The sequence below is a fragment of the Drosophila pseudoobscura genome, chromosome 4 (assembly GCF_009870125.1).
Source record: "Drosophila pseudoobscura strain MV-25-SWS-2005 chromosome 4, UCI_Dpse_MV25, whole genome shotgun sequence".
Classification (NCBI taxonomy): domain Eukaryota; kingdom Metazoa; phylum Arthropoda; class Insecta; order Diptera; family Drosophilidae; genus Drosophila; species Drosophila pseudoobscura.
The window spans coordinates 12,942,962-12,957,160 of NC_046681.1; the positions used below are offsets into that span (position 1 = coordinate 12,942,962).

The 14,199-nt window shown below is 49.6% G+C and overlaps 4 protein-coding genes across 7 annotated transcripts in view; 3 read left to right on the top strand and 1 right to left on the bottom strand.

The window, feature by feature from the left end:
* Positions 1–14,199, bottom strand: part of DIP-kappa (Dpr-interacting protein kappa) — a 56,057-nt gene that overhangs the window by 38,508 nt on the left and 3,350 nt on the right. For 3 of the 4 annotated variants that reach the window (XM_015179881.2, XM_001357276.4, XM_033379471.1), the window contains exon 2: positions 13,092–13,305. In XM_015179881.2, the coding sequence (XP_015035367.2) occupies positions 13,092–13,275 (184 nt within the window). In that variant the 5' untranslated portion in view covers positions 13,276–13,305. Of the gene's footprint in view, positions 1–13,091; positions 13,306–13,458; positions 13,711–14,199 lie in introns of those variants that run through there. The other variant, XM_033379470.1, reaches the window with a different exon arrangement.
* Positions 696–3,295, top strand: Gpo3 (Glycerophosphate oxidase 3). Its single transcript, XM_001357275.4, has 2 exons — positions 696–1,338; positions 1,397–3,295. Exons 1-2 carry the CDS (start codon positions 862–864, stop codon positions 3,152–3,154), a joined length of 2,235 nt encoding a protein of 744 aa, XP_001357311.3. The 5' UTR covers positions 696–861; the 3' UTR covers positions 3,155–3,295.
* LOC26532442 (ficolin-1-like) lies at positions 3,685–5,062 on the top strand. The gene is made up of 3 exons (XM_033379473.1): positions 3,685–3,824; positions 3,895–4,781; positions 4,836–5,062. Exons 1-3 carry the CDS (start codon positions 3,741–3,743, stop codon positions 5,011–5,013), a joined length of 1,149 nt encoding a protein of 382 aa, XP_033235364.1. The 5' UTR covers positions 3,685–3,740; the 3' UTR covers positions 5,014–5,062.
* Positions 5,283–7,259, top strand: LOC6903416 (serine/arginine-rich splicing factor 4). The gene has a single exon (XM_033379472.1). It carries the CDS (start codon positions 5,287–5,289, stop codon positions 7,021–7,023), a length of 1,737 nt encoding a protein of 578 aa, XP_033235363.1. The 5' UTR covers positions 5,283–5,286; the 3' UTR covers positions 7,024–7,259.

Consider the following 14,199-nt stretch of genomic DNA (forward strand, 5'->3'; position numbering starts at 1 on the left):
CGAGTACTTTTGACACCAATTGTTCCAGCGACAGCGCCAGCCTTCAGTCCTGCTCTATGGCGTCCGAGTGATGTCCCCATGGGGGATCTGCGGACAAGCATTAACATTCCGGCAGATACAGTTAAGGTGGAGGGGAGTCATTTTTGTGCTTACCCCGTGTAAGCATTGGACAACGCCTCTGCTACCTCGAGCCCCCAGGAAATTTTCCATCGAATGGCTAGGAGTTTTTGGCCCATTTCGCCTCGCCATTGCATGTAATTAAATTTCCCAACCCTAATGTGCTAAGCATAGTAATTTAGTTTCACATTCCCCCCATCACTGCCCCGGGGGTCAGTCTGTCTGTCTGCCTGCCAGTCACGAGTTTAAATTGTCAGAAACTGTGACAGGTCGACACCTTTCCGCGGAGGGCAGGCCAGTGCTGGGAATGGGCGAAAGGTGGGGCCACAGCCCGCATATCTATAATTTTCATTAATTTTAATTGGCTTTGGGTGTGGACGAGCTGCGTTCAGTGTGTTCGTTTGAGCACCGGCGAGCGCCAATAAATTATTCAAGTTTTTTATTGAATTTTAAAGAGTGGGGATCGGCTGTTGTGACACTTGTTAAGGAATCACCTAGATTAGTAGCCAAATATCTAAAGCACGGGGAAGTTCCTCATCTAACAAAGTAGGTCTCGTCCGAAACTTCATCAGCTGTCAATGTCAGATAGTTGGATTATTCACATCCATCATGTTTACATCAGATTGGGCTTTTGGCTTTTAAAGTTTCTACTGCATTGTTTTTGTTTCTGTCAGATGCAAATTGCGTAGAAATTCGAAATTTTTAGTGTTTTTCTTGACCTTTGTGCCACATTTAAACTGCATTATGCTATCCAGAGTATGTTCCAGCTGGGTCTCTTCGCCGCCTCTGCTGAGGAAGACGGGTTGCTTGACGCTGCCAAAGTCGAGGCAGGCGTGCACGCATAAGAGGACCCCCACGCGGCTGGAGCACCTGTGCGCCATGAAAAAGGAGGAATACGATGTTCTGGTGATTGGCGGAGGCTCTGCCGGCTGCGGCTGTGCGGTGGACGCCGCGAGTCGCGGCCTCAAAACGGCCCTAATAGATGCCGTGGACTTCTCCAGTGGCGCCAGCTCAAAGTCGAGCAAACTAATTGACGGCAGCGGCTCCTATATCACTGATATCATCCGGGACAAGGACTTCGAGCACCTGCACATGATGCAGCAGGTGATGAGCGAGCGTGCCACCATGCTGAAGATCGCCCCCCATCTGAACCGGGTCCAGCCGATGCTCATGCCGATCTACAGTGTCGTCCGCTTGCCCCTCTATTGGCTGGGCTTCAAGGTGAGAAAGGAGGCGACATATTAAGTATTCAATATTTACTCCATATCCCTATCTCAAGGCGTACGACTGGTTGGCTGGAGCGTCGAACGTGCGCAGCTCTCACTTCCTCTCCAAAGAGGAAACCCTCGACGAATTCCCCCTGCTGAAGTCCAAGGGTCTGCGTGGCGGACTGGTCTACTACGATGGCCAGGTGGACGACGCCCGTATGTGCATAGCCCTCGTCATGACAGCCGTCCATCTGGGGGCGAATGTGGCCAACCACATGGAGCTGATCGAGCTGATACGCAAGGATGGCTGCTGTCGGTGTGCCGGAGTCCGGGACGTCCTCACCGACGAGAAGTTCTACATCGAGGCCAAGTCGGTGATCAATGCCACAGGCGCCCACACGGACAGAGTTCGACAGCTGAGCGATAGCACAACGATGCCGATCTCCATGCCCACCCTGGGCACCACCCTCGCCCTGCCCAGCTACTTCGGCTCGCTCCAGTACGGCCTGCTATGCCCTGCCGCATCGCAGCATGACCCGACGCTGGTAATGGTACCCTTCGAGAACCACGTTCTGCTTGGCACTTCGGAGGGCGTTGTCGATGATATTGGACAGATCCCCACGCCCCAGCCGGAAGATGTGGAGCTGCTGTTGGATTCGGCCCGCGATCACATGGAAAAAACCGTTCAACTGGGTCCGGAAAATGTGCTCAGCGCCTGGACAGCCATGCGGCCGGCCGTAGTCTGCCCTTCGGAGGCCAGACCGGAGGCAAGACCGGAAGTAAGACCAGAGGCAGGCCCAGAGCTAAGACTGGAGCTAAGACCGGACGAAAGCTCGTGTACCGCAGTTGTAGACAAGAAACGGCCGCTGGTACGCAACTATCTTCTGGAGATCAGCGAGGGCCGTCTAATCACCTTGGGCGGCGGCCGTTGGAGCACCTACCGCGTGATGGCTGCCGAGGCGGTGGACGCCGCCATCGACGTGTGCGACCTGAACCCCGACCTGCCGGTTAGCTGCACCAGTGATCTGATCCTGGACGGAGCTGAGAACTGGGGCTTTATGCTCCCCCTCGACTTCGTTCAGGCCTACGACGTGCCCATGGACGTTGCACAGCACATTGCCGACTCCTATGGATCGAATGGTCACACCCTCCTATCGGAGGCCACATCAAAGAAGCGCCTGCACTGCCACTTCCCCTACATCGAGGCAGAGGTGCAATATGCAGCCAGGCACGAGTACGCCTGCACCCTGGTGGACATCATTGCGAGACGCCTGCGCGTGGCCTTTGTGGATGCGTTGGCCGCGCTCGACATGCTGCCACGCATCCTGGACATCATGGCCGAGCACCACAAGTGGAGTGAGACCGAACAGACGAAGCAACTGGTCCTGGCCCAGCACTTTCTGGTGCGTCAGATGGGCCTGGGATCTGTTGTGAAGGCCAAGAAGCTCCAAACGAACGCCAAAATCAAGGAGTCAACGACTACCGCTTCGTGTCCGTCGAAGCCGCAGATCCATGCCAGGAAATTCTTCAAGGCTCTTGCCATGGGTGTGTCATCTCCCAAAATAGTACCTAGCCTGTGTCGTAAGCCAAAGAAATCGGAAAAGTATCAGTTCGCTGTGACCAAGACCAAAAAGAAGAGCACTGCCAAAGAGAAATTTCCTACTCCGGAGACACCGTATGGGTTCCTGGACTTGCCCGGGACGAGCGGCATCACCACGGTAGCAGCCACCTCTCCAGCCCCACCCGACACGGGCCTGGATCCCACTACCACATCCACGGACAAGCGCGATCCGCCCTCTTCAGTGTGGCGCAACAAATTCATGTGCTGAGTAGAACCATTGTCCTACTCCCTATCACGAGATGCCACATATGAAGTCGAGTGGCAGCAAGCTTGGGTAAAAACTAAGGTCTGTTCATCACAGTCCGAAGTGCATAGATACCGTGAATAAAGCAGATGCATTTCAAATGTTTCTAGTTTTCGTTTTAAATATTTTTGAATTAAAAGAAAACTTCAATACTTTTCGGCACTAAAATGGCACAGCCAAGTCGATTCAGTGTTCAAAAGGTAGAAATTTGTTGTCAAAAGGGGTATTTTTCGAACACTGCACAATGCTCAGAATTCTGGTAGCTTCCTCCAGCTAACTCTTGAGTTGAATGTATAAAAGTCCCTGTTATACAGCGATTGTATGTATTCCCTAGGGAGATCTGGGGTGACTAATAGCTTCAGCGATAGTCCAATAACCCCACATCAGCCTCTGCCCTTTACCGATATGTTCCAATTTATTTATAACCTTTGAAGGCGAACCTTTGATAAGAAGCGAATGAAGCTTTCATTCTACTGCATTCGCAGGGCAAATTTCAGTCTCTTTTTCCTTTTGATGTGAAGTGGCTGAGTAGCCTCAAAGAGCTGCCATAATGTTACTGGGCTTGATCTTGCTATGTGTCCTGCAATATTCGACCGGGGAATCGACCACACCCGTAGCAAATAGCGATGCCAAGGTGGGATTACACTATGCCAATAGGGAACTCAGGAAAACATAATTGGAGTGCTATTTTTGTGGAATTTTAGGACTTCGATACGGCTAGGTCGCTGGAGCACCAGTGTCGATCCTACTGCTTTCCCATGGTAAGGTCTATGCTCAAGGACGTTACGTCTTTGAGTAGTGTGGAAAATGAAGTTGGGCAGTACAAGAGCAGGTTGAACGACTGTGAGCACAGAAGCAGGGAGACGGACGGGCTGTTCAACATCCAGAGCTCGATGTTGCAGAGCTTGAAGGATTCGTATGTTACGCAACTTCAAATGAACTCCAATATGGGAACCTACTTTGCGAAGTTGCTGTCGGCCCTAGCGGAGACAGGCAGCTTGAGGTCCCCGGTCCACCAACCGGGCGAGAAATCCCCATTCCAGCAACTGCTTGAGCAGCAAGAAGGAATCGGGAATCAGACTCCCAGCAGCTGTCGCAACTTCATTGGCTCCAGCGATATTCATATGTTAACCGTTCCTGGAGTGGATCCGTTCCCAGTGCCCTGCGAGTCCCGCGTTGCTGGACCTGGCTGGATAGTCGTCCAGAGACGCATTGACGGAGCAGTGAGCTTTGAGCGACAGTGGGCTGAATACGTAAACGGCTTTGGCGACCTGAGCGGCGAGTTCTTCATTGGTCTTCAGAAGCTGCATTGCCTGACTAAGCACCGGCGCCATGAGCTTTACATTGAACTGCAGGACTTCAATGGTAGCGTCGCCCATGCCCGTTACGATAACTTCCAAGTGGGCAGCGAGGAGGAAGCCTTCGAGCTCCAGTCGCTTGGCGAATATTCTGGAACAGCAGGCGACTCGCTGACCCACCACCTCAACGGGAACTTCTCCACACCTGATCAAGACAGCAAACTGTCCACGACAGAAATTTGCCCCCCAATCTCAAATTTTGGTGGCTGGTGGTTCGAGGATTGCGCCCAAAGGTAATTGATATGTTTAGAAGTATTGTGCTCTACTTTAGTTTCGTACTTTTTCAGTTCTCTAAATGGACGATATATGGATTATGACGCAAATGCCGATAACACTCAGCGTGGCATCTTCTGGGCTTCATGGCGGCCCTCGGACAGAATGGCTTTGATTAAGTCTGTAAAAATAATGATCAGGGACCTCGAACAACCCTGGAAAGTTACAGAAACTACAGCAAATACTGATTAAATTTCAATTACATTGCTATTGAGCAATAAAATTGTAGCAAACAATCTTATCCAACACTCTTTTTTTTAGATTTGTAGAAAACATTCAGCACCAACTCGTAGTAGCCCGTGCTTTTACGTTTTCTTTAAGTGAATTATTCCTAGACGATTTTCTGTTCATTCCGTACTACAAGTCGAAGTGTAAGGAACAGTTTCCAAGGCTCTAATCAAAAATTAATTTCCAAAAAAAAAGTTTTTCTTGATAAAACATTTTTTGATTAATTGTAATAGCGAGATGTTAAGTCAAATGCAAGTCAAGACCAATACCGGTGGCGATCTTCCCGTCAATTGTCTAGACGAGTCCTTGGCGACCAGTGCCACCGAAGAAAGCAAGGAGATGGACGAGCCGGCGAAGACGAGCAAGCCGGAGTTGGGCAAGCTGCACAAGCCAGGCCGCAAATCAAGCAGCAAGCCAAAGAAGTCCAAATCGTCGTCCTCGTCCGAGACTTCATCGTTGTCTTCGATAAGCATGGGCTACAACGAGTCGGACCTCACGGGCAGCACTAGCCCTGACAGGTCGTCAAACAGCAGCGACTCGTCTGCCCATCGCTGTTGCCGTCGCCGTTCGCACCGACGTTCACGTCACGAGAAGCCGTCAAACACCCATCGACGCCGCTCGGGACATTCCAAGTCCGGCAAGAGCTGCATGCGCCGTCGCGCACTTCCAGTCACCGATTCGGCTCCGAAGGAAGGTGCTGAAGGTGCCAATTCTGATTCAGAAGAGGATGCGCGTCCGCCTCGTAAGAAGCGCAACAACCGCTACAAAGATGTTGCCATCCAAACGTCTCCACCAAAGAAGTCCATCCACAAATCGAAGCCAGCTGCCGCTCGAACCAGCTCCAGCTCCCGTTCCGGTTCCGTTGCGAAGACAGCAAGTCATGCTTCCAAGGCGGAAGGTGCTGGTTCCAGTTCCAAAGCTGATGACATTTCAGACTTGACTGGTTCCAACTCGAAACCAAAGAACTCTAGTTCCAATGCAAAACCAATCAGCGATGCTCCGGGCACAAAACCAAAAGATCCTGAATTAACTACGAAGGACTCCAAGGACTCGACAAAGACCGTCGACGAAGAAATGAAACACCCGGTGACCAACTCCAGTTTGGATATCAAGCCAACCGATACTGGCTCCAATCCGAAGCTATCGATAGTTGTTTCGAAGCCTATCGACACTGGTTCCAATACCAAGTGTCAGACGACCAATTCCAAAGCTGATGTGAAACCAACAACGCTACCAATAACTAGTAATTCCAGTGTCAATTCCAAGCCAGGCAAAGCTGCTGCCACTTCGCAGCTCCCAGTGGCCTCCATTACTTCCAATTCTGGCTCCAATCAGCCGCCAGCTAAGCCTGATTTGATGCAGCGAAGCATCCGCACCCGCTCTCGCTCCCCTTCCCGCTCCCGTTCACGTTCCCGTTCCCGTTCCCGTGGGCACTCCAAGTCGCGCAGCCCCATCCGCAACAGATACCGCCGTATGACATCTCCGAACTCGACAAGCTACGGGCGTGAAAGAGGCGGCTGCCATTCAGGGGCTCCGCCAATCTCGAAGGTGAGGCTGCACATCAAGGGACTGAGCCGCCAGGTAACAAAGGAGCATGTGACCGAGATCTTTGGGAACTTTGGCCCCCTGACAGCAGTCGACTTCCCGATTGAACTCTACGGGGATCACACGGGACGCGGATTCGCCTTCGTGGAGTTCGCCAATCCAACGGACTGCGCACGCGCCATCAAGAACATGGACGGAGGCCAGATCGACAGCAGAAGGATCGTGGTGTCGGCCTTCCGCCCGACCAAGGTCCGCGCCACCTGGCGCCGCCGCTACTCTCCCGTCCACGGCAGCGGGGGCTCACGTACCCGTTCTCGATCCCGTTCTCGCAAGCGTTCCAGCTCCGCTTCCCGTAGCCGCTATCGCTCACGCTCGTCGCCCCGCTACGGCCAGTGTCGTGGCCCCAAGCCACGTGGCTATCAGTATTAAGCCGAAGGACTGGTCCGATGTCTACTGCGCCTCCTGAGCACGACGAACACTTAACAAAATCACACCTCACTATTATTTGTAGCCCTTGAAACTTTCAGGAATATTTGGGCAGCTGCTATTTCAACACTATTGTCACACAAACACACTAACATGAATCCCATTCAATTAACTCGAACTATGTAATTCCTTCAATCAAATTGTAAAATACAAAATCATCGGGTTCGGATGAAAAGAAACCCGCTTTGGATTTCGATTCTCCTCCTTTTTCGAGTCGCTGGCAGTCGTTAAGGCATTTTTGTGTTCGATTTTTCTTCTTTTTGCTGGCGTTACTTTGGCAATTTATTTTTGTCGTTTGTTTTTAATAAATGAGCTATATTTTCCCGCTGGTAGGGGGGGCCACGCGACCCATTTTGAATTATTGTTATGGGTGCTGTGCTGCAAAATCATTTCTTGTTTCTGCGCCGCTCTTTTGAATATGCGTATCGTTCATACATTACTTTATTTATTGGCTGATTGAGGGGGCGGCTCCGACTTCTTATGAACGAGGGGCTGGTGTAGGGAGAGAGGGGCGGCATATTGGCGCCATATTTTGGCTAACGGCCGCTCGTTAGCTGCGCAAATGAGTTTTTTATGGCGTCGAATTTTTAAAGTGTGTTTAGATTACATTGAAATTAAAGCAGAACACGAATTCGGAATACATAAAGATGTTCAGAGTATTTATTGAACGTTTGAACTGCTGCAACTGTTAGCCACACCCCAGGACTTACTTGGCGCCGATTCTTTTGGCCATCTTCTGGCCGATGGAATCGGCAAGCGTGACTGTACCCATCCCCATCTCTTCCTTCAGGAACCTGGACGTGCGAAACATTTGGTCTCTCTGGACAGCGCGGCTCCAGTTCAGTCGCTCGGCCATGATCTCCACCACACGCGGCAGAATCTGCATGGCGGCGGCCACATCCACGAAAGCCACTCGCGTCCTGCGCGCCAGCACATCGACAGCGGTCAGGGCGTACTCGAAGAGCACCGCATAGTGTACCTCGGCCTCGATGTGGGGCAAATGGTCGTGGAGTCGCCGGTGGCAGCCATCGAAGGCGCTGAGCAGGGTGAAGGCGTTGGAGCCGTAAGACTCGGACAGATGGAAGGCCACATCGGCGGACAGGTCGAAGCTTCGCATGAGCTCGAGGGGAAGCTCCTTGGTCCAGTGGAGAGCCCCCTCAAGGGGCAGTTGGTGGGTGCAGCATTCGGACTGCGGCTGGAGTCTCACGGTCTTGATAGCCCCGTCGATGGTGCCTTCGGCCATGGCGCGATAATTGGTCCAGTCCCCGCTGGCAATGGTGAGCAGTCTCCGGTCGCTGGCCATCAGCACAGGACGCCGAGACTCTGGACTACTGAGGCCAGGTGCGGACACAGTTGTCCACAAGCCCTTCCAGGCACTCAGAACATGTTCCTTGCCCAGCACCACATCCTGCCTGATCCGCTGCCTGAACTTGTCCAACAGCGCATCCACCTCCGTCTCCAGGGGCTCCAGTCCCAGATCACCATCGCTGCACCCCACCAATGTGTGTCCCTGCCAGGGTATGGCAAATATCTCCCCCGGCAGCAGTCCATGCACAGCACAACTCTTGGCGAAGTAACCCGGCAGAACTATGTGAGTCCCGGCTGTGGGGCTAGCTATCGCCAGCGCCTTGTTCGAGTCCATCTGGCGTACAGAGTCCACGAAGGCCCCCGAAGCATTGATCACACATCTGGCCTTCACGGCCAGCTGGCGTTGAGTCAGCAGGTCCTTGACGATGGCCAGCCGAATTCCTGCGAGGTCCGGCGGCACCAGCTGCTGCAGCTGGACATAGTTGGCCACACTGGCGCCCTGGCGTGCGGCTGTCAGAGCCAGGGCAAGGCAGAGCCTAGCATCGTCCATCTGCAGCTCGTAGCTGACCAGCGAGCCCTTCAGGTGGTCCATCCTGAGCATGGGACAGGCAAAATGTGTTTGTTTGGCGTTAAGGAAGTGCGAGGCCTTCAGTTTTGAGCTACCAGCCAGAACATCGTACATCTTTAGCAACAGCCACAGCCCGGGCAGGTCCCGATATTGTTCTATTGGCATTATCATCGCCACTGGCTTCACCAGATGGGGCGCTGTTTTCAGGAACAGAGCCCTCTCATGCAAGGCGTCATACAAGTAGGTCAGCTGATTGGTGTCGAATTTTTTCAGTGCCGACTGCATGATGTGGAGTCCGCCATGGAGGAGCTTGCTGGACTTGGAGCTGGAGCCGCTGCCAAAGTCAGAGACTTCCACCAGGGCGGTCTTCAGCCCACGCGAGGCGGCATCAAGGGCACAGCCACATCCCATGGCCCCGCCCCCTATCACGAGGACATCGAAGAGGTTGTCGGTGAGGCCATCGAGCTGCTTGCTCCGGCTGGGGAGCACCAGATCTGCCAGGCTATGGCTGTGAGCTTGATGCTGTGTTGAAAGCGTCGACTGGGCCTTTATGGGGGCACAGATGCAGCAGCCGGTCACATAGGGACTACGAGATAAAACACAATACAATTTAAACATTTTTGTTTGTGTTCACAGTGAAAAATACAAATACAATCTTCCATTGGGACATCTGAAGCACAGCTTATTCGGTTTATCGGCCAAGGGATAGCATCCAATACGAAATACTCGTCACTCCCTTCTGCCGTGCACTCCATTTGGCTTCTGGCTGAAAACCCCTTTCACCAAGTCACGCGCGGAATTTCCCCGACCCCTTTCCACCATAAATAAACCTATTAAACGGGTCTAACGCAGAACACTTTCACTTTTTCCAACACTGCGGCACTTGCACTACTGCATTTTTATGCTGATTAGTTTCGTTAACAATTTGCAGCACGCGAAACTATTTCGGGAATTTCAAACTTGAAACATAAATCGCAATGCCCGACCCGACCCGACCCGGCCCGAACCGAACCCGCCCCTGCCCCTGCCCGGGACCGAGACCACACTCGGTGGAGCTTGGAATGCCAGTGTTGCACCAGCAACGACGCTGAACAATTTTAATAAGTTTTGCCCAGCAGTCCGAGGAGGTAATATGGAAAAATGCATGTGCCGCACACGCGAGCTCATAATACTCGTAATAAGAATTCCACCGCCAACGACTCGGTCAAAGGAGTTCCGGGCAGGAAGGAAGAACGACCGGCGAGAGGACCCGCGTGTGCAACGTTTTTTTCTCGACCAGTCAAGGACACTTTAAAGAAAATGAAGAATATCCAAGAAAAAATCTCTGACGGAAGCATTGCCATAAAATGGTGAAAATAGTGGAAAGCGACAAAAGGAAATACGAGGAAAATAGTATGCCATAAAGTATGCTTTACTGCTTTGGGAGTAGAACCCACCAAAGAAGAGGGAATAGCGAGCGGAACAGACTGGAAAAGAATGGAAGGCATTTAATGCATAACTTGTGTTTATTCAGAAATAACAGAAAAAAAGAAATAGTGACTTTAAGAATATATCCTTCTGAACACAAATCATCTAATGGGGACCAGTTGCTCCGTCGAATCAAAAAAGAAAAAACATGGGAGTAGTAGCAGAAAAAACAAGAAAAAGCTAAGTAAAGAAGACAAATTTGGTAAATCTCAATCAGAAGAGGGACGAGATGGACAAAATCCACAGCGACAATTTGTACGGAGACAAGCGCCAGTACATCGAGCATTTACATACATCAGCCTCGTTTCGTACTCGAGAACGAGCCAAATATAGAATATTCCGCTCATCCGAGAGTGCTGATTGGTGCTATGGAAAAAAAGGTAAGTTCGGCACGGGTGCAGAATCATACCTGTTACTGAATTTGAATTTGTATTAAACCTTACGTATACTTTGATGATATACATATTTGTGGGATGCTTGGACTCTAGAACATTCAGACAGAGCTAACGAAGACACCTAACAGTCCGACCATAAAATATTATTATATATTATATAGAAACGACAACTATATACAGTTTTTATATTCTCAGCATTGGGAAACTAGTAATTTCTTGCCATACCATGCATAAAATCATAATATATCCTGGCAGACATACAAAAACATTTATCTACAGCATCACATAGCCTCAGTCTCAGTCTCAGCCTCAGTACCAGTCCCCGTACCAGTCCCAGTCGCAGACCCAGACCCAGCCAGATTCAAGGAGGAGGCAGAGCACTCGCTGGGGGAATGGCACTCAGCTGCAAAACATTGGACCAAACGATAAGTGACAAACATGGTAAGGCAAACAAATGTATATTTTATACATATGCCCGGGAAAGGGGGCCGGGCCAGAGATGCACAACTGTCAGATAAGTGTGGTGAGCATTTTGCAGGGAGCGTCTTTTGCCCGCAGGTGACATGTTAAACGTCTTGTAAGCATTTGCATTTCCCTGCCCATAAAATAGACGAAAGAAATAAGAAAATTGTGTTTCTGGCGAGCAGGAGGAGCGAGGAGCAACGCAAATTTGCTGTAAGATACATATTTACATACATATATGAGAAATAACTGAACAACCATGGCATGGCAGGGGCCAACATCTTTTATCTGCAGTTCATTCATTTTTGTTGGCAGCGACTTCAAAAGGGTTGAGTTGTTGGCTTTGGCTTAAAGCATATTTGATTATGTCACAAAATATCCTCGAGGATACTCGTACTACCCTCTGTTCAGCTCTGCTCTGCTCTCCTCTGCTATGTCTCAGTGTTTGCTTAGCCAAAGATAAATTTAACAAATATGCAAATAGCATACGCCCTTCCTCTGCTCCACCTTCTGACTTGTATCCACAGCAAAATGGAAAATTGTTTTTCATAAATTTTTCTAATATGCACAATTCTGCCTCATTCCCTCCTACCAATGTCGGAGTCGAGTGGGCCAAGAACGTTCAGAAATAGACTTGGGAAACAGCAAAGGCAATAATTTTCTCCTTCGAAATTGCTTTTAATGGCAAAAGTAAACACATTTTTCCGAATATAGCAAAAATATCTTTCAGTTTACCGAATGAAATTGGTTGCCGAATACGATCATAATGGAATAGATATCAAAGTGTTAAGTGCACTCCACGTGGAAGAAGAGAAATACATACGGACCTACATATATAGGATACCCATTTATGTAGATGGAATCAATAATTGAGGCATTTAAATATTGTTTTCTTTAACAATTGTGTATGTAAATTATCTAGGGGAAAATTGTACGACTGCTAATGAATATCTGCAGATATTTGGAAAATTCTTCAACTTGCTTGGAAAGGTTCTTTACTTGTATAATTATCCCAGTACTTTCATTTTATTTTTAAACCCGCTACCCGAAGGGTATAGGAGTATATTAGATTTGTGGTGAAAGGGGACCCCATAAAGTTTCGCCTTATAAAGTATGTATATTCTAAATCAGCACCAATAGCTGAGTCGATAGAGCCATTTCTGTCTGTCCGTGACTCCATCCATCCGTCCATCCGTCCCGATGAGCGCCAAGATCTCAGAGACAATAGGACCTATAGCAAATAAGTATTTTATTCAGACTCCTGTTATATCACACTGTTATAAGTGTTATTCGCCCCACAAAGGAAGAAAATCTGTGACATCCACAATTTTGAATATACGAAAAAACCAAAAACGCAGAATCATAGTAAATGACCATATCTTTTGAAGAATCTGGATCGGATCGGGAGGAACTAATGAAATTACGGGAGGGAACAGCGTCCCACACACCTCGCGGAAGGTAGCGGGATAAAGCAAAATAGGAACAAATAAAATCTAAATATAGTTTTTTGCCGGCAATCCATTTATCTATATTAAATAGACCCGCGGCTCACAACGTTTCCGCTGGTCATTCATTAATTTTCATAAATAAATATCAAAATTTCAATTATACTTTAGAAAAAATAACTTTTGGGAGCTCTGACCTTTATTGGTTTCGTAATCATTTCCCCAACAAAAGAAAAGATTTCATTTGACATAATCTTTTGCCTCCCCCCCACTTATTCCGCCCTCGTTGTCCATCAAATCAATCACTTCAATCAATCAAATAAGAAGCCCATTAAAAGCGGCTCATTAAATTATCAAAGCACTTACCCTTTGAGGGAATCTCGGCGAGAGCGGGCGTGGCTGTCATCAGCATGGTAACTGCGGCATTTATAATCAGCAGTGTGGCCAGGTGCCGAGCACGGACACGGACGCGGACACGGACACTGGCCTGTGGGCGTAGGCATTGGCGGAGGCGTTTGCGGGGGCGTGGTGGCCAGTGTGGCTCTGACATGGCTCTCAAAATCCTTTACCTGAGTTCCTTCTGCAATGGGCAAGGGGAAAATTTTCAGCACTCACGTTGAGTTGCCAAAATGTTCGAGCACCACCACCGCACCACTTGGATGGGGTGTGGGTGAGTGGATTAGGGGGCGTGGGGCGTGGGGGCACGGCGCACACTGGCTGGTAACATTTTCACCTTTAATCACTTAAACGGCGCGTAATCAACAACAACAACAACAACAGCAGCAACAGGAAGAAAAAACAAGCAGGTTGCAATCAACACCGACATCGTCGACAGGATTGAAATGGAGCGTCATGACTAGGAGGACGACGATGATGATGATGATGGGTGTACGGATGATTCTGGTGCTGGGGGCCGACGGTGGCTACGATGATGACGTGCGGGTTTGCCAGCACTTAACATGGCAATCGTGCCCCCCAGCCCCACACCAGACCAGCGCAGCGCAGCGCCGAGCAGAGCAGAGCCCCAATCCGGATCCGGATGCGTGGCAAAAGTCAAAGTTGTTGCTGCTCTTGTTGTTGTTGTTCTTCCTGTTTAGACGAGCTTCTCGTTCATAGTTTGGCATTGACTTTAGCTTTTTGACTTCTGACTTCTGATTTTGGCTTTATGCCGACATTTGTTTGTGCGTTGCTTTGAATTTTTCGCGCCCCGCCTCCCCCCGTTGAAGTTAATTTTCGAGGGCGTTAATTTGAAGCGTTTGGGACTCAAATTTGTTGAGTGGAATATCTTCAGACAGCCATCAGACAGTAATTTGATTTGTCCGCGGAAATTGGATTTTGTCTTAACAGCAATTTAACAAAAGCCTTTAAGTTGTCTTGTCCGATGGAAGGGGGAGATTGACGAAGTTTTCGACGGGCTTTTGGACAGACGCATGGTTGGGGAAGGGAGTACGGAGTTGTAGTTGAAGGTTTATTC

Coding starts and splice junctions, on each gene's coding strand:
- Gpo3 (XM_001357275.4), top strand. CDS start 862: ATGCTATCCAGAGTATGTTCCAGCTGGGTCTCTTCGCCGCCTCTGCTG. Junction 1,339..1,396: donor TCTATTGGCTGGGCTTCAAG/GTGAGAAAGGAG, acceptor CCCTATCTCAAG/GCGTACGACTGGTTGGCTGG.
- LOC26532442 (XM_033379473.1), top strand. CDS start 3,741: ATGTTACTGGGCTTGATCTTGCTATGTGTCCTGCAATATTCGACCGGG. Junction 3,825..3,894: donor TAGCAAATAGCGATGCCAAG/GTGGGATTACAC, acceptor GTGGAATTTTAG/GACTTCGATACGGCTAGGTC. Junction 4,782..4,835: donor TTCGAGGATTGCGCCCAAAG/GTAATTGATATG, acceptor GTACTTTTTCAG/TTCTCTAAATGGACGATATA.
- LOC6903416 (XM_033379472.1), top strand. CDS start 5,287: ATGTTAAGTCAAATGCAAGTCAAGACCAATACCGGTGGCGATCTTCCC.